Source organism: Cenococcum geophilum (genome assembly GCF_001692895.1).
Source record: "Cenococcum geophilum 1.58 unplaced genomic scaffold K441scaffold_67, whole genome shotgun sequence".
Classification (NCBI taxonomy): domain Eukaryota; kingdom Fungi; phylum Ascomycota; class Dothideomycetes; order Gloniales; family Gloniaceae; genus Cenococcum; species Cenococcum geophilum.
The window spans coordinates 573,733-598,774 of NW_027137625.1; the positions used below are offsets into that span (position 1 = coordinate 573,733).

General features: G+C 38.5%; 1 protein-coding gene across 1 annotated transcript; it reads left to right on the forward strand.

Annotated features, from left to right (window-relative positions):
- Nucleotides 1-16,065: 16,065 nt before the first annotated feature.
- On the forward strand, nt 16,066-18,073 carry K441DRAFT_708816 (sugar transporter STL1; the record flags this gene model as incomplete). The annotated part of the gene is made up of 5 exons (XM_067653806.1): nt 16,066-16,101; nt 16,153-16,525; nt 16,575-16,884; nt 16,937-17,087; nt 17,142-18,073. 5 exons carry the CDS (start codon nt 16,066-16,068, stop codon nt 17,811-17,813), a joined length of 1,542 nt encoding a protein of 513 aa, XP_067497992.1. The 3' UTR covers nt 17,814-18,073.
- Nucleotides 18,074-25,042: the final 6,969 nt, after the last annotated feature.

The window sequence follows — 25,042 nt, forward strand, 5'->3', positions numbered from 1 at the left end:
GAATTAAGCTGTACATCCTTCTTAAAAGCCTAGTCCCTACGCATTATATCGGCCTAGTAAATGGGGTTTATCTATAGCCGTATAAGGTTTTCTATTATAATACTAATTTCTCTTATAAAGGAAGGCGTTAGGGGTATAGTTTCGGGCTAAAGAAGCTGTCTATTCTATATATTAAGCTATAAGCCTAAATAGGCTAGCTATTTTCTTCCTAAGATTATATTATAGCTTCTAAGGTCCGTAATTAGGAAGGGGATGTTATACTGCCTTCGTCCGTTAACGCGGAGGTAGATCTATAAAATAGTCATAATAGGTAGCCCTATTTATCCGTTATACCCGCGAATAGAAATAGGTTTGGGCAGTTCTTTAAGGGGTATATTTAGAAATTTAGCTAGCTTTATAGCATACTAGGTGTCTATTAAGGCAAAGGTATTTACTCTAGAGTTAGCTAAAGTAGAGGTTAAAACTTAATATCTATTACGGAATAAAGTATAAGGGATAGTGCAGCTTTTTCCACTAACTAGCCGACCTAGATTAATATATAATATATTAATTCCTTTTAACCCTAAAGAGGAGTCTTCCTCTAGGGTTCCTCTTTTTCTAACTCTATACTATCCTCCTAAATTAATAGGACCTTATTTATCTTCGCCGCTATTAGGCAGTTTCTTATAAAGTAGTCTTTTTAGCCGCATAAAAAGCAAGCTTCTTAATTACTAAGGGCTTATCTATAGGGGTTACTGTAAGTAGGCCGAGTATATACTAGGCCTACGGTAGGACTAGCTATATAACTAGCTGCTAGGTTAACGACAGGCTAAATAGTTAGTGCTATAGGAGTTGCGGTCCGTATAGGGGTACTATTAGCTGTTCTTATAGTGCTTATGGTCTAGTTTAAAGAGTTCCTAGCTTTATACCACTTAGCACGTGCCTTAATTTAACAGAGGCCTTAGTTAATAGCTAGATAGTGGTCCATAAGTACCTTTAGCGTCTATATAGTAGTAAAAACTAGTAGTACGGCGCGCTATAGGTCTAGGGTAAGTTTATTAAAGAGGTCTAGCAGTAGGTCTTTATAGGGAATTTAGGCTTAGCTAGCTAGGTATAGAAAGCGGGTTTAGAAGGTTAAAAAGGTCTCCGTTATTTTTATGTTTAGGCTTTTATAATTAAGGTAGGCGTTTTATATCTTAAAGGGGTCCTTATAAACGGAAGATAAGTAGTTAATTATTTCTTCTTTAGAGACAAAGGGGTCTGCGGAGTTTACGGCGTATTGCGGACGTAGATGCGTCTATATATCCCCGCCGGTACGGCCGAAGATATAGGCTATTTTAGCTTAAGTAGTAGGGAAGTGGTCCATATTAACTTTAAGCTTATCTTATAGTTAAAGCTTCTAATTATTAAATATAGGGTTAGTTCCGTTTATAAGTAATAGGGGGTCTATAACCTTCGCAGATTATAATAATATAGTGCTTTGGGCTAGGGCCTTAAGGACCATAGTAAGTCTGTCTAATGGGTTATTACTAGAGGTAGGGGTGTCCCTAGTTTCTAGCAGTTCTTATAGCTATTTAATTTTAGTATTAGCTACCGCAAGCTTCGCCTAAGGGGTTAAAACAGTTATTATTTCTTTATCTAAGGTATTTAAGGGTCCTACAGCTGCTTTACTGGCTGCTGTATTTCTTAGTATGGTAGTACGGGTATTAAGTAATTCCGGGTAATTTCTTTAGGGGTTCTGGTCTGTGCGCGTCCGGTTCTTAGGGTTCTTTTTATGTTCCTTTTATATTCTAGGGGTTCTATCCTATCCTTATAGTCCTAGTAATGTCCTTAGGGTCCTATTCTATATCCTTATCCTTTTTATAGCCTTATAAATATATTTAAGTTCCTTTTTAGGAAGAAAGGGTAAAATAAGCTTTAGATAATATTAGCGACTTAGTTAATTAAGGCACGAGCACAATAAGAGAGACGCGTAAGCCTATACAATTAGTAGTCTATAAACAAGGATCTAAAGCTAGCGAAAGGAAAGGAGAAGAAGAGCAGCGCTGGTTGAAGTAGGGTTCTTTTATGCGGTCCTCTAGTCACGTGACCTTAAAGTTCTGCCAAGTTCTGCCAGTGCCGTAACAAAGAATGTATTATTCTTATTAAATAGTCTACTAATATTAATAAAACTATATAGATATGTAGATATCTACTACTTAAAGCCATTGCAACACCTAGTAGGTGCTGTAGTTGGGTCCTTCCTTGAAAACATCCTCCCTTGGCCCGGAGTGCCTCTGCTGCTACTAGGGGTGAGCTTTGGGCAGAGCCTCGTGCAGAGCCTTAGCAGAGCTTCGTGCAGAGCCTAGTGCAGAGCCTCGCGCAGAGCCTTAGTAGAGCTTCGTGCAGAGCTTAGTACAGAGCCTCGTGCAGAGCCTTAGTAGAGCTTCGTGCAGAGCTTCGTGCAGAGCTTCGTGCAGAGCTTCGTGCAGAGCTTGATGCAGAGCCACGTGCAGGCGTGCAGACGTGTAGACGTGCAGGCGTGCAGACGTGTAGATGTGCAGACGTGCAGACGTGCAGACGTTCGTACGGGCGATCAATTGCAGAGACGTTTGTAGAGACGATTGTATGGGCAATTGATCGATTGATTGTATAGGCGTTCATACGGGCGTTCATACGGGCGATTGTAGAACCTTCCTAGTATATTAGTGCTGCGTGTTAGTAGAGCTTTGGAGCTCTATATAGGGCTTCGAGCAGAGCCTCGAGTAGAGCTTCGAGCAGAGCCTCGAATAGAGCTTCGAGCAGAGCTTCGAGTAGAGCTTTTACAGAGCTTCGTACGGAGCTTCGTGCAGAGCTTTTGCAGAGCTTTAGTAGAGCTCCGTGCAAAGCTCCGTGCAGATCTCCGTGCAGGTCTCCGTGCAGGTCTCCCCCTAAGCTTCGTTCTGCAGAGCTCTCGCAAAGCTCTACACCCTCCTGTCAACTCCAGTGGTTAGCGCAGCCACGTCTGCACGGCTTTTTTGTAGGGGAAGTTTTGGTATTTTTGCTGTTTAAGGGAAAGTAAGGCCGTGCAGACGTGGCTGCGCTAACCACCGGAGTTAACAGGAGGGTGTACAGCTCTACACAGATATAGAGCTTACAACTCTATTAAGGCCTACACCATAACCTATAAAGGGCTATAAAGTAAATAAATTAAATACGTATATAGCAGATGGAATACCTACTAGTTGCGAAGAGGGCTAGCGGCGTAGGCGTAAGCGTGTTTACTACGTGGGTCAGTAGTGCAGTGGAATTGGAGCCTCTACGGTAACAAATTCCTCTTAACGTCGCACGTATATAAGGAGCTAAAGATCTCATAACTTATAGAGTAGGCTTTTCTCTATAATTTGGTGTAATTTTTATGTTAATAGGTATTATGGGAGGGTAGATTAATTTCGTTAAAGTTAATAAGGTCTTCTTATATAAACGGTGTTTAGGTTTTCTATAAATCTCGCCAAAGTCCCTCAGACCAAGAAAACGATTGCCGTCCTAAATCAGCTTAGCGGACGGTGCGGATATTCCTATATCCGCACAATCGATTTCTTGGTCTGAGCTTCTGAGGTAATGCGGGGGGAGGCTCGCTTAATTTTGATTTTCGCAATACTTTTGCAAAGGGTAAGAATTGGTCCGCACGGCCCGCCCACTCGCACACACCAATACCAAAATATCGTCAATTTTAACTAATAATTACTCCACCAAAATGGGTGATCTTTTGGAGCTACAAAATGCGCTCGCTGATTTACATCTTTAAGAATATCCTAATATATCTGAGACGGCCCGAAGGCACGGCGTTGAGCGATTAAAGTTGTCAAAACACTGGCGCGGCGTTTAGGTGTTAATAGAAGAGTATCGCGAATCTTAAAGCTATATAACCAACGAGCAGGCTTAGAGCCTTATAGAGTATATAAATCTACTTATAAATTAAGGGATTCCTCCTATACCGCCGATGGTTAAATGCTTTGTTAAAGATATTACTAGAATTAACGTTAGAAAGAACTACATTAACGAGTTTTGGCGGAAATTTGATAACCAGCTTCTAGGTGGTTATATTACTCCTATAGATCTTAAACGTAAGAGAGCTAATAACGCCTTTTTATACAGCTTATATTTCGAGATCCTCTATTAAAAGATTAAGTAATATAATATTTTACCGGAAGATACATATAATATGGACGAAAAAGGTTTTCTGCTTAGGTGCCTCACAAAGCTCTACTAAATCTTTAGTAAAAAGGCTTAGGAGGATAGTTACCTTAACGGTGTAGGCCAAGATAGAAATAGAAACTGGATAACTATTCTAGCGATGATTTGTGCCGATAGGACTTATATTTCACCTGCTATTATCTATCCTTTAAAAAGTAGCAATATCCAGCTAAATTAGCTTTAAGATTACAAGCCTAAATAGTAGCCTGCTTTCTTTACCGCTTTAGAGAATAGATGGACTAGTAATAAGATTGGTTATAAGTGGCTTACTATAATCTTTAACCGCTATACTAAGCGCAAAGCGTGCTTAAATAAAGAGTGGAGGCTTTTAATCTATAATAGCTACGGCTCTTATTTAAATATAGAGGTCCTTAACTGGTGCCATACAAATAAGGTTCTTGTGGCTGTATTTCCTCTATACAGTATATATAGACTTTAGCCTCTTAACGTCTCATTATTCTCGCCGCTAGTAAAGTATTATAGCCGTAAGCTCGACTACTATATAGCATATAGTTAAGGGCTTATTTCCATAGGCAAGCGACACTTCTAGAGGATTTTTTGGGCCGCGTATAATCAAGCCTTTACGCCGGATAATATTACTAGTAGATGGAGGAAGACTGGAATCTATCCGTTTAATCCTAATACTGTTTTAGGCCGCCTCCCAAAACGCACGCGTAAGGAGTCTCCACTACCTAAAAGCCCACCTAGGATAATCCTACTACTTTAGCCTAACGATAGGACTAGTATGCGGAACCTGCTAAACGCTATAGTAGGTAGGGCAACGAGAGAGAAGCTCTAGCTATGCTTAATCTTCTAGGATATATAGGCGAATAACAGACTTCTTATAGAAGAGAATAATGGGCTTAAGGTAGCCCTCTGTAATAAGAATAACAAGCAACCTAAGAGTAAGGGCCTTTTTGAAGAATTACGCGACGTTAGAGAGGGTAACTTCCTATTTTTAAGCCCTGCTAAAGTACAGTAAGCAAAGGACCTAAAAACCAAGCGTAAGCAGGCCAAGATAGACGAACGACGCGCTATTAAAGAGAGGAAGATCTAATAAGCAATTGCGAAAGAAAATAGGCTCCGTATAGAGGCAGAAAAGAGAGCTGCTTGGCTTACCGATTAAGTGCGTAGGGCTACGGAAAAGGCTATAAAGAAAGCTAAATAACAATAAGCAAGAGAGGATTATAAGGTAGCCTAATAGCTTCGCCAAAAGGCTAAGGCGGCTAAGAGGATACCTAGGAAGAAGAATAATAAGGTGTTTAACGAGGAAGTTTAATTGGTTAAGGTAGTGGAGGTAGAAGAGGCTGCCGCTGTACCCCCCCTTTGGGGTACGCGAATAAGAAAAATAAACCTACCACAGAGGTTTAAGGACTGCGAGCTCTAATTGGCTAGATTCACAGCTCCTTAAAACCTCATCTACTAGAATTATATAAATATTGGATTTTATATGTCGCGAATAGTGTTCCAACTGATACCGGTACACACGATATTCCGGAACATTTCTGCCTCATTCCGGAACGAGTCGTCCTTATTCCAGAATGAGTCGTGTATCGCTTAGATCGGCTCCATTCCGGATTGCTTGCCTTATTCCAGAAAAGAGCTTGCCTTATTCCGGAAAAGATCTAAAGCTATATTAAGATTTGATAGAGCTTTTTTAACTTTTCGGTAAATATATGGATTTTAGCTATAAAATAAGCGGTTATATATCTTAGATATTATAATCTATCATTTAGTAGAGCATAGTCGCGATCTCTGGTATAAAAATATAAGATCTTAATTTTCTAATAAGATTTTCTATTACTCTAGAGATTAAATTTTACTACCCCTCCAAACTACCATAATACCATTAGCTTCCATCTAAACTAGGTTACGCTGCAATTTATAGATATATTTAAAGGCCTTTCCACGTTATAGATATAGTCTATAAGTAGTAAAAACCAATTAGGTAGGGGGGGTAGTTAATCGCGTTCCCTAATACTAAAATTTACAAATTACGTAAAGCTTTAAACCCACCAAGATCTGTTAAAAGCTGGGCTCCCTAATATTCTGCTAGTTATAAACTAATTGCCTAATTAGGTTTGGCGTAATTACGATTTAGATTTCTCCTAGCTGCGCCAATCTTACTTACTCTATCATTCTCCTTTCCTTTAGCTTGCGCAGCCTCGCCAGTAGGCTTAATTAATTACCTCCCTTATCTACTATTAATTAAGGTTGTGTAGAACTTTATAGCAGAGTCCCCCATTAGGCTCGCTTTGTTTAAGAGTTAATCTAAGTACTATAAGCTCTTGCTAGAGGCTTGTTAGCGACTTAGTTAATCGAGGCACGAGCACGACAAGAGAGACGCGCAAGCCTATACAATTAGTAGTCTATAAACGAGGATCTAAAGCTAGAGAAAGGAAAGGAGAAGAAGAGCAGCGCCGGTTAAAGTAGGGTTCTTTTATACGGTCCTCTAGTCACGTGACCTCAAAGTTCTGCCAAGTTCTGCTAGTTAAGTTCTGCTAAGTTCTGCCAGTTAAGTTCTACTAAGTTCTGCCAAGTTCTGCCAGTGCCGTAATATTACCCCCCCCTCCGCAAAAGCCTGCCCTTAGGCTTTGTATATCTATATTATACCTATAGGGCGTTCCTATCTTTATGCTCTTCTAATAGCTTATTATCTTTATTATACTAGTATTCCATCCATTCATCTAGGTACTTTAGCGGTCCCAGTTTATTAGGGTAACGGCTATAAAATTTTTAAAGCTTATAGGGACTGCTAATAAAGTTCTATGTAGGGTACTAGGTAGGATCTAGGTTATAGCCTTTCTAACTAACGCGGTACTTTAGCGTTTTCCTTACTAGCTTACAGGCCAGTATCTCTTTAATTTCCTATTTATTATCGCCACTGACTTAAATTAGTAGGGGGGGTTCGTTCTTTTATCTAGGTAATAGGTTATTTATAGCCTTCCGTAGCTTATCCGGTAAGAAAATAGGGTAAACCTTAATTAAATCTGGGAGCTCTACTTTATATAAATTGCCTATTTTCTTAAGGACCTTATANGGTCCTGCTATCTAATAATNAAGCTTANNGCTAGGCCGTTCCNTNTTNTANTTCTTTNTTATAACCNAAACTATATTACCTACGGTAAAGTCGGGCTCGCGCCTATACTTATTTACCTGCTATTTTATTAATTTTTAGGCCTTTTCTAGGTTTATACGGGCTACCGTCTAGGCTTCCTCTAAGCGCTTAGCGTACTACTAGGCTTCCTTATAAGATAGTTTCTCGCGTACAGTCTGTATTCCTTCTAGCCTATCCTAGTTAAAGCTTATTTAGGGTAGATACCCTATTTCTAGTTAGATAGGTGTAAATCCCATAGAGTTATAGGGTAAGGTTGCCTAGGCGTAGTTTATTAGAGGTAGCAGTTCGCCCTAGTTATCTTAGAAGTAGTTAATAAAGGGCCAGAGTCTCTAGTCCAAGTATTAATTTATAATCTCCGTCTAATTATCTATCTAGGGGTAGTATACCGTAGAAAGCTTTAGCCTAATTCTTAGGATCTAGGTAAACTCGTTCTAGAAAGCCAATATAAACTATGGTCTGCGGTCCAATATAATAGTATCTAGTAGTCCGTAAATTTAGTAGACGTAATAGATATATAGTTAGGCCGCCTCTTTAGCGTTAATATTCTTATAATAGGGGATTAAGAACGGGCGTTTGCTAAAGCGGTTAACTAGGATTATAACTATATTATATCCGTCGCGGTCTATAGGCAGCTTGTAAAAGTCTATAGAGATATACTACTAGGGGCGTTCTAGTATTAGGAGTGGCTTTAATAGTCCTAGGGTCTTATCTCGCGGAATTATAGACCTATAGTAGTTGTTACAGTTCTATATATAGCGGTTAATATCTATAACTATTCCGGGCCAGTAATATTGGTTACTAATAATTTTATAGGTCTTATTCTTTTTAGGGTGGGCCGTAGAAACCTAGGCATATGCTTTAGTAATAAGCCAAATCCGTAAGTTTTATTTCTTTACTACTACTAGCCGTTTCTAATGCTTAAGTAATCCGTTTTTAAGGGACTATAGGCTAGTAACGTTCTTTGCCTTTTTACGGTACTCCTATAGAGAAGGGGCTATACGGTTTATCTACAGCAATTCGTTAATTAAGTTAAGTCCTAAAGGGTTAATAGGATACATCTCGGCGCCTAAGGAGTTTATACTTAGTTCTGCCTATATTTAGAGGTTAAGGTACTCTAGTTATAGTAGTGTCTAGGTCTATAATAAGATCTTTATAGCCGTCTAGTTACCTAGGTCTTATTTACGCCTTATAAAAGCATCCGCACGGTTTATAGCGCCTAGTCTATATATAATTAAGAAGTAAAACTAAGATAGGATATCCGCCTAGCGTGCCTACTAGGCCGTAAGGGCCTTAGTTATTATAAAGTATTCTAGGGCCTTATAATCCAAAACTACCTTAATAAACTTAGGGGTCCCTTCTAGCTGTATACGCCAGTGCTAGAAGCTAGAGATAATAGCTAGCATTTCTTTATTATAGATATAGTAGTTTAGTTCAGCATCTATTATAGTCTTTAAATAGTATGTAATAGGGTGCCATTCTCCGTCCGGTTGCTTCTAGGAAAAAATACTAGCTATTATACCGTCTAAAGCATTAGTTTCTAATATTAAGGGCCGTTTTAGGTTAAAATGGGCAAGTAAGGGAGCCAATACTAGTCGTTTTTTAAGCTTAGTAAAGGCCTATATATATATAGCGTTAAAGTAGAAGGGCTGGTCTTTCCTAGTAAGGCGGTTAAGAGGCCAGGTAATCCTGCTGTAATTCTTAATAAAGCGTTAGTAGAAGTTATAGAAACCTAAAAATAATTATACCCCTTTTACGGTCCGTGGGGGTGTCCACTGGTTAATTATGGCCGTTTTTTCTGGGTTGGCCTTAATTCTGTCTGTACTAATAATAAAACCTAGGTACTTTATACGCTTAATACTAAATTCTAACTTCTTAATGTTGGCCTAGAGGCTAGCTTCCCGGAGCTGTTATAGAACTTTATAGATATACTCCTAATACTCTAATTTATTCTTAGAGTAGATTATAATATTATCTAGGTAGGCTATATAGAAGTTGTTAAGGTAGTTAAATAGTATATTATTTATACACCGCTAATATATAGCCGGTCCGTTAGTTAGCCTAAAAAAAAGCACTTTATATTTATATATTCTATAACAGGTCTAAAATATAATAAGATCCTCTAATTTAAGATCTATTCTAATCTGGTAAAAAGCCTAACGGATATTAAGCTTTATAAAGATCTTAGCTTTACTTATTTAGGCTAGAGTCTTAGTAAGTAAGGGTAGTAGATAGCGGTCCTTGCGGGTTATATTATTAAGTTTATAGTAGTTAATACAGAAACAAAGTCCTCTATTTGGCTTCTTGGTAAAGAAAATAGGTAAGTTAAAAAGGGCTTAGCTAGGCTTAATAAAGCCCTTATCTAGATTATTAATAAGGTACTACTTTATAGCCTATAATTTAGCAGCAGACTGCTAACGGAGGGGGCTATAGCTAAGGGTGTCCTCCTTATCTGGCTTGATCTTAATCTTATAGTTATATAGTTGGTAAGGCGGAAGCATATTAAATACTGCCTTAGAGAATACATCCTTAAATTTCTAGTATTAATGAGGCAGTTTCTATTTGACCAGCTCCTTATCTATAAGCTCGCTTTCCTATCCGCTAAGCTTACTTTCTTTTTCCTTAATTATTTAATTAATTTTATATAAGCTAGTAGTAAAGGTAATAGTATTAGGTTAAACTAAGTTCTAGTAGAATCCTACAGCGCTAATATAGTAGATATTAACTAGGGGAAGGTCCGTAGGTTTCTTTACGGACTTTTATTAGGCCGTATTTTATAGTATAGAGTTTATAATCTTCCTTAGCTTACGTTCCATTTTCCATAAGTTATCCTTTTAATTTATTAGTTTAGTATATCGTCTAATATTCCTAGCTATCCTTTATAGCTTTATAGGGCCTAAGTTCTCCCTAGGGAACTTAGGTAGATCACTACTAACTTCCTAGGTCTCTTGTGCGGGTAGCGTAGTATAGGTAACCTAGGGGCGGCGTAGTATACGGATCCTTTGCGGATTAAGCTGTATATCCTTCTTAAAAGCCTAGTCCCTATATATTGCATCGGCCTAGTAAACGGGGTTTATCTGCGGCCGTATAAGGTTTTCTATTATAATACTAATTTCTCTTATAAAGGAAGGCGTTAGGGGTATAGTTTCGGGCTAGAGAAGCTATCTATTCCGTATATTAAGCTATAAGCCTAAATAGGCTAGCTATTTTCTTCCTAAGATTATATTATAGCTTTTAAGGTCCGTAATTAGGAAGGGGACGTTATACTGCCTTTGTTTGTTAACGCGGAGGTAAATCCATAAGATAGTCGTAATAGGTAGCCCTATCTATCCGTTATACCCGCGAATAGGAATGGGTTTAGGTAGTTCTTTAAGGGGTGTATTTAGAAATTTAGCCAGCTTTATAGCATACTAGGTATCTATTAAGGTAAAGGCATTTACTCTAGAGTTAGCTAAAGTAGAGGTTAAAACTTAATATCTATTACGGAATAAAGTATAAGGGATAGTGTAGCTTTTTTTACTAACTAGCTAACCCAGATTAATATATAACATATTAATTCCTTTTAACCCTAGAGAGGAGTCTTCCTCTAAGGTTCCTCTTTTTTTAACTTTATACTATCCTCCTAAATTAACAGGACCTTATTTATCTTCGCCGCTATTAGGCAGTTCCTTATAAAGTAGTCTTTTTAGCCGTATAAAAAGCAAGCTCCTTAATTACTAAGGGCTTATTTATAGGGGTTACTATAAGTAGGCCGAGTATATACCGGGCCCGCAGTAGGACTAGCTATATAACTAGCTACTAGGTTAACAGTAGGCTAAACAGTTAATACTATAGGAGTTGCGGTCCGTATAGGGGTACTATTAGCTATTCTTATAGTGCTTATAGTCTAGTTTAAAGAGTTCCTAGCTTTATACCACTTAGCACATACCTTAATTTAATAGAGGCCTTAGTTAATGGCCAAATAGTAATCTATAAGTACCTTTAGCGTCTATATAGTAGTAAAAACTAGTAATACGGCGCGCTATAGGTCTAGGGTAAGTTTATTAAAGAGGTCTAGCAATAGGTCTTTATAGGGAATTTAGGCTTAGCCAGCTAGGTGCAGAAAGCGGGTCTAAAAGGTTAAAAAGGTCTCCGTTATTTTTATATTTAGGCTTTTATAATTAAGGCGGGCGTTTTATATCTTAAAGGGGTCCTTATAAATAGAAGATAAGTAGTTAATTATTTCTTCTTTAGAGACAAAGGGGTCTGCGAAGTCTACGGCGTATCGCAGATATAAATGCGTCTATATATCCCTACCAGTACAGCCAAAGATATAGGCCATTTTAGCTTAAGTAGTAGGGAAGTAGTCCGCATTAACTTTAAGCTTATTTTATAGTTAAAGCTTCCAATTATTAAATATAGGGTTGGTTCCGTTTATAAGCAATAAAGGGTCTATAACCTTCGCAGATTATAATAATATAGTGCTTTAAGCTAGGGCCTTAAGGACTATAACAAGTCTATCTAATAGGTTATTGCTAGAGGTAGGGGTGTCCCTAGTTTCCAGCAGTTTTTATAGCCGTTTAATTTTGGTATTAGCTGCCGCAAGCTCCGCCTAGGGGGTTAAAATAGTTATTATTTCTTTATCTAAGGTATTTAAGGGTCCTACAGCTACTTTACTAGCTACTGTGTTTCTTAGCATAGTGGTATAGGTGTTAGGTAATTCCAGGTAATTTCTTTAAGGGTTCTAGTCTGTGCGCGTCCGGTTCTTAGGGTTCTTTTTATATTCCTTTTATATTCTAGGGGTTCTGTCCTATCCTTATAGTCCTAGTAATATCCTTAGGGTCCTATTCTATATCCTTATCCTTTTTATAGCCTTATAAATATATTTAAGTTCCTTCTTAGAAAGAAAGGGTAAGATAAGCTTTAGATAATATTAGCGACTTAGTTAATTAAGGCACGAGCACAATAAGAGAGACGCGTAAGCCTATATAATTAGTAGTCTATAAACAAGGATCTAAAGCTAGAGAAAGGAAAGGAGAAGAAGAGTAGCGCTGGTTAAAGTAGGGTTCTTTTATACGGTCCTCTAGTTACGTGACCTTAAAGTTCTACTAAGTTCTGCTAGTTAAGTTCTGCTAAGTTCTGCCAGTGCCGTAACAAGGCTCGCCCAGGGAGTCCTCCGTTAGCCGATTTATATAAGGCTTTCCTCTATAGCAGTAGGAAGAACACTCTATATTTCCTTTTTAATAGCTACACTATTAATCGTTATATCCTTGCCTATATATATAGCAGATAGGCTCGTAATAGGAGCATCGGTAGGAGGTAAGGGAGCTATATTAGGTGTAGGCTCGGAGGTAGGCACGGAGAACAACATTACTATTACTAGTATTAAATTTAAGCTGGCAGTAGAGTTAAATATATATTTAGAACTTATATAAAAGGCACGCATATTATTAAAGATCTAATTAAGTCGTACGTAAAGGCGGTAGGAAGGATTAATGAAAATTTTTCAAAGTTTGTAACAGCCCCTGCGCTAAACCTAATTAGGCGATTTTTAAGCAAAATTAACACTACAAAGGAGCTTACAAGAGCTCTGTAAAATGCCTCACGCTTAATTACAAAATATTATTCAACCACTAAATATACACTTATTAAGTAGATCTTTTGGCGACGTTATATAGGCATAGTTAGCGTAATTTAAGGTTATTCTAGACCCTATATAATAACTATTTACTAATTAAACCTACAAAGGAAGAAAAACAAAAGCATAAAATAAATCTATTTTAAAGAACTTCACGACTCGTAGTATACGTGTAGGCGTTAGCGAGCCTCTACCTACTATACCACCTAGTAATTGGCCTAACCTTTAAAGATCTTTTCTGGAATAAGGCAAGCAATCCGGAATAAGGTTGATTAAAGCGATACACGACTCATTCTAGAACAAGGACGACTTGTTTTAGAATGAGGCAGAAATGTTCCGGAATATCGTATGTACCGGTATCAGTCGGAACAATAGCCTCAATTTTGCTGCAGTGGTGATGCTAGATTTGGCCTGTGCGACTAGGCGGGCTGTGCGGCTACAGTCACCTCTAAAAGATCGTTTAATCGCGCCAAGCTCCCGAATAGCCGGCATCGCACCCTACCAAAATTTATATAAGGTACAATGCTAGCTATTTAAAGACCTAGCAACTATTAGTAAACAGCCATAAGTAGCTCAAAATAAAGCTTAAGTTTAGCCTAATTAGGATAATTATATAGGATCTTCTGTGGTGTTTTCTATAGCTTCTAGCAAACGCACTAAGCTAGCTAAGCTACTAACGCGTCCCAAACCATTAAAGAAGCGCTCCTATTTAATATTAATACCCTCTATACTAGCACCTAAGAAAGTAAGACCTAGGGCAGCGCCTTAACCTACACGTATTTCCCTACCTCTACGCCCTAAAGTATTACCAATTACGCTATTACCGCCAGCGTCTACCTAGCCCCTAGTAGATATAGATGCAGAAGATAATAACGAGAAAGAGGAGGAGGTAGAGGACGATAATATAGAGGAGCCGCCGGAGCCGCTAATAGTAGTACGTTTTATAAGTGTATAGAAGGCATTTAATAGAAAGGAGGTTCTACCTAGGTCTTAATTAGTAATATTAGACCAGAATATACTCTACCTAACTATAATTAAGGCTTAGAGGGAAAAGCTATTAAGGGATCTTTTACCGCGGAAGTTTAGAGTCTAGTAGCTTAAGGTGATTGCCTTATATAAGAACGCGCAAGCTTATAACTTCTATTAATAGCAGATTAATAACTATAAGGACCTCTAGCAGGCGGTTAAAATTATAAAGGAGTAGTATTTGCGCTGGCTATTAAAATCCTTAAGGCTTAACTTTACATTAAGTTTAGTTAAGGAGAAGGAGGTAATTCTAGCGATACCTGTACCTACGTTAAGTTAGTAAGTAGGTAATAGATTAGGAGGAAGAAGGACCGCTATATAAGCTTAACTTAATAATCTGCCTAAGTTACTTGCCGCTAAGGAGGACGCCGGTAATTATGTTCCTAGGATAGCTAATAGGTAGTCTTATTTAAATAAGCACTGTAGTAATTATCCTATAACTTATTGGCGTAATAGTCGATTATTAACCTTACCAGATTACGTCCTCTATTATTACCCTATTAGCTTAAAAAATATAGCGCGTTAGAACCGTAAGATATTAAAGGAAGAGTCTACCGTGGATTAGCCTTCGTAGAATATTATTATTTAGCTTATAAACTAGAAAGAGAAAGGCCGTAAAAGTAATAAAACAAAGCAGCTAAAGGAGAAGGACGATACCTTTAATAGTCTTCTTAAAGCTCTGCTATTTAAGGAGCTTAAGTCTTAGTTTTAGCCTTAACCTTAGCTTCCTATATATACTCCGCACTACCCTTTATATCTATATTTAACGGTTAATTAGCCTTATAATTTTAGCCCCGTCTAGTTAGAGACAGACCCAGTTAAGCTACTTAGATTCTTCTTTAAATGGCTTATTAACTAGCTAGGGTTTAATAATAAGCAGTAGAGAGAGATTCTTAAGCTAATTAAGATAAGGTTAATGGATGAGATGTGGAATATTAATATATTAAAGGCGTTAAAAAGGGAGGATAAAGGCATAACTAACGAGATATGGGAAAGGTATGACTTTAAGATAGGAATGTTGGCAAGGATAAGAGGTAAGATCTCTGCCTTTAAGCTGTTAAGGTAGTAGATAGATTTAAACTATATATCCTACGTTTCTATAATGCGCCTTCGCGTAAGCTCCTATTAATTAACTAACGGCAAAGTATAGAAACGCCTTAAAGCTCTTAAACGTCTCTGCTAGTTGATAGTTCCTTTTAACCCACGCCTTAAGGTCCTTAAATATTGCCTTAATTGGGTTATAATCTGGTAAGTACAGTGGTAAGAATATAAGCAGTACGCTATACTCCTTATATAAACCACGGATTTATACTAACTTATAAATTAACGCGTTATCTAGAATAAGAATAGATTGCGGCCTAGGATATAGTATATAATAAGGGAGCACCTACTGCTCTAGAAATAGCTTAAAGATCTCTGCCGTAATTAAGCCTTAGTAAATAAGGTAGCTTAGGTATCCGTTAACTAATAGCGCTAGTAGGATACTCTACCTCTTTAACCTCTTAAATGGGTAAGAGACCTTACACTCTCTTCTAATTAGCGCCTAGCTAAACTTCCTATTGCCTATCCTTTTGTTAGAAGCTAACTTATTAAGGAAAACTAGCTAGTTTACCGTCTATATTGCCTATCTACCAATCTATAATATATAAAGCTCCCAACTTCTCTCTACCGCGTAAGCCTTAACGGCCTTCCTTAACTAGTAAGCTCTTAATAAGGTACGGCTAACGGTAGTTTTGGAGACTTAGAGACTAAACTCATTAAGTAGGAAGTCCTACATCTTATTAATGTAGGTAGTAGATCGGTCTTTAAGAAAATTAAGTAGCCTCTATTACCAGCGACGTGTTAGTAGAAACCTAATACTAAGAAATGTTAGACTTACAAGCTCTTGATAGGCTAGAAGTAGCCTTAGTTGACCTTATATAAGACTAGCTAGCGCATACAGCTCGTTATAGAGGTTAAGGTTTAATTGTATCTTATAAACGGTAGGACAAGACACGTTAATAGCCTTCGCAATAGCTGGTATGTCCTCACCAGCTTCAATCCTAACCCTAATTCGATATACAACCTCAGGCGCGAGTCTTCTGCCCATTTTAGGCAATAAGTAGTGGATTAAATGCGTTACATCGCACCTCTTACAAATTTTGGTGGGGTGCGATGCCGGCTGTTCGGGAGCTTGGCGCGATTAAACGATCTTTCGGAGGTGACTGTAAGCGGACCAATACTTAGTATCGCAGGCTTGGACTTTGCCTTATTTGGATATGATCAAGGTGTAATGGGAGGATTGCTCACCCTTCTATCCTTCTTAAGCCTCTTTCCACAAATAAACACACAGAGTCCACCACCGGGGTGGTCTTCAAGTCGTGCTAGCAATGTCCAAGGCATAACAGTCGCAGCTTATACTCTTGGTTGCTTCTTTGGAGCAGTTGCAACGATCTGGTTGGGTAATTTCCTTGGACGCAAGAAGACCATCTTCATCGGATCTTCCATCATGATTGTCGGCGCAATTCTTCAAGCATCATCATTCAGCCTGGGACAGCTCATAGCCGCTCGACTTATTACTGGCTTTGGAAATGGTTCGTTCCCTTTTGGTACATCATTCGGCGGAGACTGATTCATGTGCAGGCATGAACACTTCGATAGTCCCGACATGGCAAGCAGAAACCTCCAAATCCCACCGACGAGGACAGATGGTTATGATTGAAGGCTCAATCATCGTCTTCGGTGTAATGCTGAGTTATTGGATTGATCTTGGACTATCTTTCGCCGAACCAAGTTCAGTTTCCTGGCGATTCCCAATCGCCTTTCAGATCGTTCTAGCCACCATTATTATCACCTTCATACCAAACCTTCCAGAGTCTCCTCGATGGCTGTTACTCAATGGGAGAGAGGATGACGCATTAATGGTTTTGACAGCTCTTTCTGATCTTCCTCCGTGAGCTCACTTTTTCTTACACGCTGTCGGAGGATGCTAATGACGACCACAGAGATGATCCTATGATTCAGAACGAGTTCTCCGCCATCAAAGACACTGTCCCCGAAATGCAATCAGGGACATTTATCGATTGCTTCCGAATGCATCGCAATCGGAATCTTCATCGCACAGCACTTGCATTTGTCATTCAGATGTTCCAGCAGGTAAGCCTTCCGGGAACAACATGAGACCATAGACTTTGACTCTAATCTGGAAAGATCTCCGGAATTAATATCATCACGTACTACGCTGCCACCATCTTTGAGAACAACATTGGCCTCTCTCCCTTCCTCTCTCGTCTCCTCGCTGCCTGCAATGGCACGGAATACTGGCTCGCGTCCCTTATCGCAATCTTCACGATCGAGAAGTTCGGACGTCGCAAGCTCATGATCTTTGGAGCTGCTGGGCAAGCCGCTTCAATGGCCATCCTTGCTGGCTGTACAAGTACAGTCTCTACATCGACTGGTATTGCAACGGCTGTCTTCCTCTTCGTCTTCAACTCTTTCTTTGCTGTCGGTTGGCTCGGAATGACTTGGCTCTATCCTGCAGAAGTCACACCGCTCAGCATTCGAGCTCCCGCAAACGCAATTTCAACGACTGCGAACTGGATCTTCAACTTCTTGGTCGTGATGATCACACCGTCAGCATTTGCGAACATTGGATTCTGCACCTACATCATCTTTGCTGTCATCAACGCTTTCATGATACCCTGCGTCTACTTCTTTTATCCCGAAACCGCGTACCGCTCACTCGAGGAGATGGATATCATCTTCCACCGGACAACGAGTGTGTTTAACGTTGTCAAGGTAGCCAAGGTGGTTCCAAGACATTATGGCAAGAAGGGGGAACTTCTCATTAGCTACGACGAAACTGAGTTTGCAGATGCTTAGAGAAAAAGGTGTTCTGTTACTCATGGTTATGATGCTGAAGGAAAAGAGGAGAAACATATTGCACACTTGGAGAATGCCAGTGAGAGCAGTTCGGGGAAGGAAATCAGTAATGTGGAGTAACCAGCTTGGCGATCAGGATCCGGACAGTAACTCTTGACAGTAATTTTACTGTCCGAATCTCTTGCCAAGTTTCGTTCTGCCGGTGAAAATCAGTGACTTGGAGCTTGTTTTTAGTGTTGCAGATCTAGATTTTAGAGCCGTAGATCAATCGATTGGCGTAGAGCCGTTGCATTATAGTCTACATCGTGATCCTTGGCATGGTGTTGCACGTGGAAATATTCAATCATAAGATTTAGGAAGGGGTTTATATTTTAATTAAATTCGTGAGATAACAACTAAAAGCCTTTATGGCGCAGTAGTGTAGTAAGTCCTATAATTGCTTTGATTTAGAGCTAGCCTAACAGGATTTGGGGTTGCTTGTGTACACGCTGACTGCACCGCTGTCAGCGGGCTTATCCTAATTAGGCAAATTGTATAGATATAGTAGAGTTATAGAGTTAAACTTTAGATTTTTGGCAGCACCTTAGTATATATAAATATTGACGTTGCCCAATCCCAAATCGTCGATTGAGGGTCTGTGCGCAGGTCAAGAATGAGAAGTCTGTCCATTGAATGTGGCTCTAGAGCCTCTATAAATACATGAAGGTGACTGAGTCGGTGACAGAGTCAAGGGGTCGGTGACAGTCAAGGGGTCAGTGACCGAGTCAAGGTGGCAAAATCCGATTCAGGTCGACACAAATCTATCCTAATTAACCTTATATAGTATTTAAAAACCGTCGGATTTAGTTAGCGCGCAGCGAAGGCTTTAAATAAGGTAGTAATGTTAGTAAGGATTTAGATTCGGTGGTTAAGTGGGCTCTTTAAGCTCTATTTTAAGGTCAGACTTCATTAAGAAGAGATCTCTAGCTGGCAAAGAGCTTAATTAAGGTATAAATTATAAATTTAATAAGAAAGGAGTAGAGAAAAAAGCTCTACTGCTTAACTAATAGGCAAATTATAAGGTATGTTGCATATTGCTGTGTTAACAAATAGTTAATATTATGGGTAGACGCGTCCAAATACAGTATGGATACTACAGTTTTCTTATCTTCTGCAAATTTTCGATAAGACGGCTCCCATACACAAAAGTTCTACAAGTATAACTATATAACGCCTTAATATTTTTAAAAATACTAAGTTATAAAGTTATAGAGTTTACTAATGCAATTCTTTTGAAGTAGTAGGAGTCTTAATATCTATTGTTGTTATAGATATATAACCCGTATAAGTTTCGAGATTTTGAGAGTTTTTTGATGGGGTTACTGCCAAGAAAGTAGCTTATGGTACGTGCACACACGTGCACAACGAAGGACGACACTACTATACTAATACTACCCTAATTATAAGCTATTTTATAAAAAATTATATATAAAAGATTTTCTTAAGAAGATTCTTTATAACTTTTATCTATATTATAAATCTATATAGGACGTGGTTTACGTTGTAATTTTTTTATGTGGGAGCCGGCTTATCGAAAAATTTGCAGAAGATAAGCAGACTGCAGTATCCCAGGGCTTCCAACCGAATTTTGGCCGAAGATCCTCAAAGACCCTCAAACTACCCAAAAGTCTACCAAAAAGCTTCAAAACACCACCCAATTTATCCTTCCTTACCACCTATGCAGCGAGCTGACAGCGCGCTGCATGTATCTACGCTGACCGACTGTTATAATCTTAATGCTGACTGGCTGTTTACATCAGCAGCTAGCTGTCAGCGACGCTGCCAGCGACGCTGCCTGTTGGCCTCACTGGGTGCCTCTACTACTCCGGTGGCGGAGACACCCCAAATTTCTAACGATCAAGATTTTAGACTGTAGCAGATCAACTACTTACTAAAATATAGGGTGTTTCTGTCACTGTAGTGACAGAGACACCCCATATTTATAAGTTTAGATTTTAGATCGCGATCGCCAAAAATCTAAAATCGTTAGGGAACGTAATCCGACCGCCCCCTACTAATATTGTTAATATTAATTGAGCCTAGTCAAGTTACAGAGGACTCCTATATATATATATTAAGTATAGCGTAAGGTGACGGCTTCGATAAAGTAAGGTGACAGCTTCGATGAAATAAGGTAGTGGATTATAAATAAGCACTGTTAGTTAGGAACGGTTGTATTTGCTAGAGTCGCCAAATGTAGTCGCATAGCCACGTTTCCGGTTAACTCCGAGCAGTATACGATTTCTGAACTAGGCTTAGCCTGCCGTGCACTTAATTACCGGTCGTATAGCTAGAATAACTGTAGCTTATGTTTCGAATTGCGACGACCTAAAGTCCTAAGTATTTAGCTGTATAAGGGAGTCTTCGGAGTTTTTAGAGTCCCGACTAGAGGATACTAGTATAGGGGAAGATAAGCTAAATAGACGAACAAATATATTCGACAACATCGACTGTTACTCTCGAGAGGATTCGGAGGAGGTTAATAGCTAGGTTAACTAACGTTTCCACTTATTAGCAGCCACTCGTGGTAAGCACTGTAATCTCGCAGATGCAGTTGATACAGGTAGTGTATTTAATGACACTACACTCCTGAATATTTTGAGCTCCTCACGGACCCCTACTACCAATTGCTGCCTCTTCTTCTATCGAGATTTATTAGAACTGCCTTGCTAGTATTTATTATAGTTATTATAGTTAATGGCGGTATGCGGAGCTGGTTTATTAAGAATATTATATTAGTGTAGATATAGAAGCCGGAAGTAAATCAACGTGCGAAAGCAATCTGCTCTAGAGTTGAGAAGGTAATTTAGAGGACTCGAGAGGCACACTTACCTAGGGGAAATAGTAAGTCAGTATTTAGTTCATCGTAAGAAAGCAAATTAATATCCCAAGCGCTTTGATATCTAAGTACTCCGAGCTACACGGCCATACAGTTAAACTATCGTATTTAGTAGGCCCATAGTACTAATTAGTGGCTTGGATATATTAGAAAATGCCGTGCTATCTATGCTATCGGAAGAGGAACCGGCGGAGGCTCTTTAGTTAAGGAGGTCGTAGATCTAGCCGACCGCAATTTATTAGTAGTAACTTATTCCTTTCATATTCTTTTTTTAGGCCTTTAAGATATGCCTCTTTAGAAGGCGTGTAGGTAACTAAGGTAAAGGGGAAGGTTGTTCTTAATAATATCTTAATACCGCTTAGATCTTACTACCGCCTAGATCTTAAAAAAGTAATAAGCTTACATAATTTAGAATTAACTTCGGTATAGATACGCGAGTGTATATAGAAGCCGGCTTATTAGAGAGCCGAATACGCCTGCTTTATTATACCTGCCTTCTATATACCTTAACAAACCTACCCTTTTATATTCCAGTAGTTATAACTACTAATTTGTTAGCGACTTAGTTAATTAAGACATAAGCACGGCAAAAGGGTCGCGCAAGCCTATATGATTGGATTGTCTATAAACGAGAATCTAAAGCTAGGGAAAGGAAAGGAGAAGAAGAGTAGCGCCGTTCGATGTTTTATAAGATCTTTGCGTCACGTAACCGCAATATACGGCAATCTGTGGCAACTTGCCGGTATGTAGTTCTGCCAAGTTCTGCTAGTGCTGTAACATTACCCCCCCCTCTAAAAAAGCCTGCCCTTAGGCTTTGCCGCTAAAAGTCTTAGTAAAAGAATCTAACTAATTAGATAACTTTAACTGCCGGTTAAAGTTCATAGATATCTTAATACCTTACGTAACTAAGAAATTTCTAGGGCGTTTTTATCCTTATATTCTTCTAGTAGCTTATTATCTTTATTATACTAGCACTCTATCTACTTATTTAGGTACTTTAGTGGTCTAGGTTTATTAGGGTAATAGCTATAAAACTTTTAAAGCTTATAGGGGCTACCTATAAAGTTCTATATAGGGTACCAAGTAGGGTCTAGGTTATATCCTTTCTAACTAATATAATACTTTAACGTTCCCTTTATAAGTTTATAGGCTAGTATTTCTTTAATTTCCTATTTATTATTATCGTTAACTTAAATTAGTAAGGGAGGTTTATTTTTTTATCTAGGTAGTAGGTTATTTATAGCTTTCCGTAGCTTATCCAGTAAGAAAATAGGGTAAACTTTAATTAAGTCTAGGAGCTTAACCTTATATAAGTTGCCTACTTTATTAAGAATCTTATATGGTCCTGCTATTTTATTGTTTAGCTTATAGCTAGGCCATTTTGTCTTTTAGTTCTTTATTATAACCTAGACTATATTGCCTATAGTAAAGTTAGGCTCGCGCCTATACTTATTCGCCTGCTATTTTATTAATTTTTAAGCCTTTTTTAGATTTATATGGGCTACTTTCTAGGCTTCTTCTAAGCGCTTAGCGTACTACTAGGCTTCCTTATAAGATAGTTTTTCGCGTACGGTTTAGGGCCCTTCTGGTCTTTCCTAGTTAAAGCTTATATAGGGTAGGTAACCCATTTCTAGTTAAATAGGGGCAAATCCGGTAGAGTTATGGGGTAGGGTAGCTTGGGCGTAGTTTATTAAGGGTAATAGTTCGGCCTAGTTATTTTAGAAGTAGTTAATAAAAGGCCGGAGTCTCTGGTCTAAGTATTAATTTATAATCTCTATTTAACCGTTTATCTAGGGGTAATATACCGTAGAAAGCTTTAGCTTAATGCCTAAGATCCGGGTAAACTTATTCTAAAAGGCTAATATAAACTGCGGCCCGTAGTCGGATATAATAGTGTCTAGTGGTCTATAAATTTGGTAAACGTAGTGGATATACAGTTAGGCTGCCTCTTTAGCATTAATATTCTTGTAATAGGGAATTAAAAACAGGCGCTTACCGAAGCGGTTAACTAGAATTATAACTATATTATATCCGTTATAGTCTAAAGGTAGCTTATAAAAGTCTATAGAGATATATTACTAGGGGCGGTTAGGTATTAGAAGGGATTTTAATAGTCCTAGGGTTTTATCTTATGGAATTGTGGACCTATAGCAGTTATTGCAGTTCCGTATATAGCGGTTAATATCTATAATTATTCCGGGCTAGTAGTAGCGGTCGCTAATAATCCTATAGGTCTTATTTTTTCTGGGGTAGGCCGTAGAGACCTAGGTATGTGCTTCGGCAATAAGCTAAGTCCGTAAGTTCTGTTCCTCTACTACTACTAGCCGTTTACGGTGCTTAAGTAGTCCACTTTTAAGGGACTATAGGCTAGAAACGTTCTTTGCCTTTTCGCAGTACTCCTATAGAGAAGGGGCCGTATGGTTTACCTATAGCAGTTTATTAATAAGGTTTAGTTCTATGGAGTTAATAGGGCATATCTCGGCATCTAAAGAGTCTATATTTAGTTCTGCCCGTATCTAGGAGTTAAGGTGCTCTAGTTATAGTAGCGTCTAGGTCTATAATAAGATCTTCGCAGCCGTATAGTTACCTAGGTCTTGTTTATGCCTAGTAAAAGCATTCGCACGGTTTATAGCGCCTAGTCTATATATAATTAAGAAGTTAAACTAAAATAGGATATCCGCCTAGCGTACCTGCCGGGCTATAAGGGCCTTAGTTATTATAAAGTATTCTAAGGCCTTATAATCTAATACTACCTTAATAGGTTTAGGGGTCCCCTCTAGCTATATACGCCAGTGCTAAAAGCTAGAGATAATAGCCAGCATTTCTTTATTATAGATATGGTAGTTTAATTTAGCATCTATTATAGTCTTTAAATAGTATATAATAGGGTGCTATTCTCCGTCCGGTTGCTTCTGGGAAAAAATACTGGCTATTATACCGTTTAAGGCATTAGTTTCTAGTATTAAGGGCCATTCTAGGTTAAAGTAGGCAAGTAGGGGGGCCGATACTAGCCGTTTTTTAAGCTTATTAAAGGCCTGTATATATATGGCGTTAAAGTAAAAGGGCTAGTCTTTTCTAGTAAGGCGGTTAAGAGGCTGGGTGATCCTACTATAGTTCTTAATAAAGCGTTAGTAGAAGTTACAGAAACCTAAAAATAATTATACCCCCTTTATAGTCTATAGGGGCGTCTACTAGTTAATTGCGGCCGTTTTCTTTAGGTTGGCCTTAATTCCGTTTATACTGATAATAAAACCTAGGTACTTTATACGCTTAATACTAAATTCTAACTTCTTAATATTGGCTTAGAGGCTAGCTTCGCGGAGCTGTTATAGGACTTTATAGACGTGCTCCTTGTATTCTAGTTTATTCTTTAAGTAGATTATAATATTATCTAGATAGGCCGTATAGAAGTTGTTAAGGTAGTTAAAGAGTATATTGTTTATATACCGCTAGTACGTAGCTAGTCCGTTAGTTAGTCTAAAAGGAAGTACCTTGTATTTATACGTTCCGTAATAGGTCCGAAATGTAGTAAGATCCTTAGACTTAGGGTCTATCCTAATGTAGTAAAAGGCCTAGCGGATATTAAGCTTTATAAAAACTTTAGCTCTACTTATTCGGGTAAGAGTCTTATTAAGTAAGGGCAACGGGTAGCGGTCCTTGTGGGTTATATTATTTAGCTTATAATAGTTAATGCAGAAGCGCAGTCCTCTATTTAGCTTTTTAATAAAGAGAATAGGTAAGTTAAAAGGGGCTTGGCTAGGCTTAATGAAGCCCTTATTTAGGTTATTAATAAGGTACTACTTTATAGCCTATAATTTAGCAATAAACTATGGGTAGAGAGGGCTAAAGCTAAAGGTGCTTCCCTTATCTTGCTCGATCTCGATCTTATAGTTGTACGGTTAATAGGGTAGAAGTATATTAGACGCTGCCTTAGAGAATACGTCCTTGAATTTCCGGTGTTAATTAGGTAGTTTTTGTTCTACTAGTTCTTTATCTATAAGCCCGCTTTCCTATTTACTAAGCTTACTTTCCTTTTTCTTAATTATTTAGTTAATTTTGTATAGGCTAGTCGTAAAGGTAACGGTATTAGGCTAAACCAGGTTCTAGTAGAATCCTATAGCGCTAATGTAGTAGATATTAACTGGTGGGAGGTCCGTAGGTTTCTTTAGCGTCTATTAGGCCGTAGTTTATAGTATAGAGTTTATAGTCTTCCTTAGCTTACGTTCTATTTTCTATAAGTTATCCTTCCTATTTATTAGTTTAGTGTAGCGTCTAATGTCCCTAGCCTTCCTTTATGGCTGCGTAGGGCCTAGGTTCTTTATTAGGGACTTAGCTAGGCTACTACTAACTT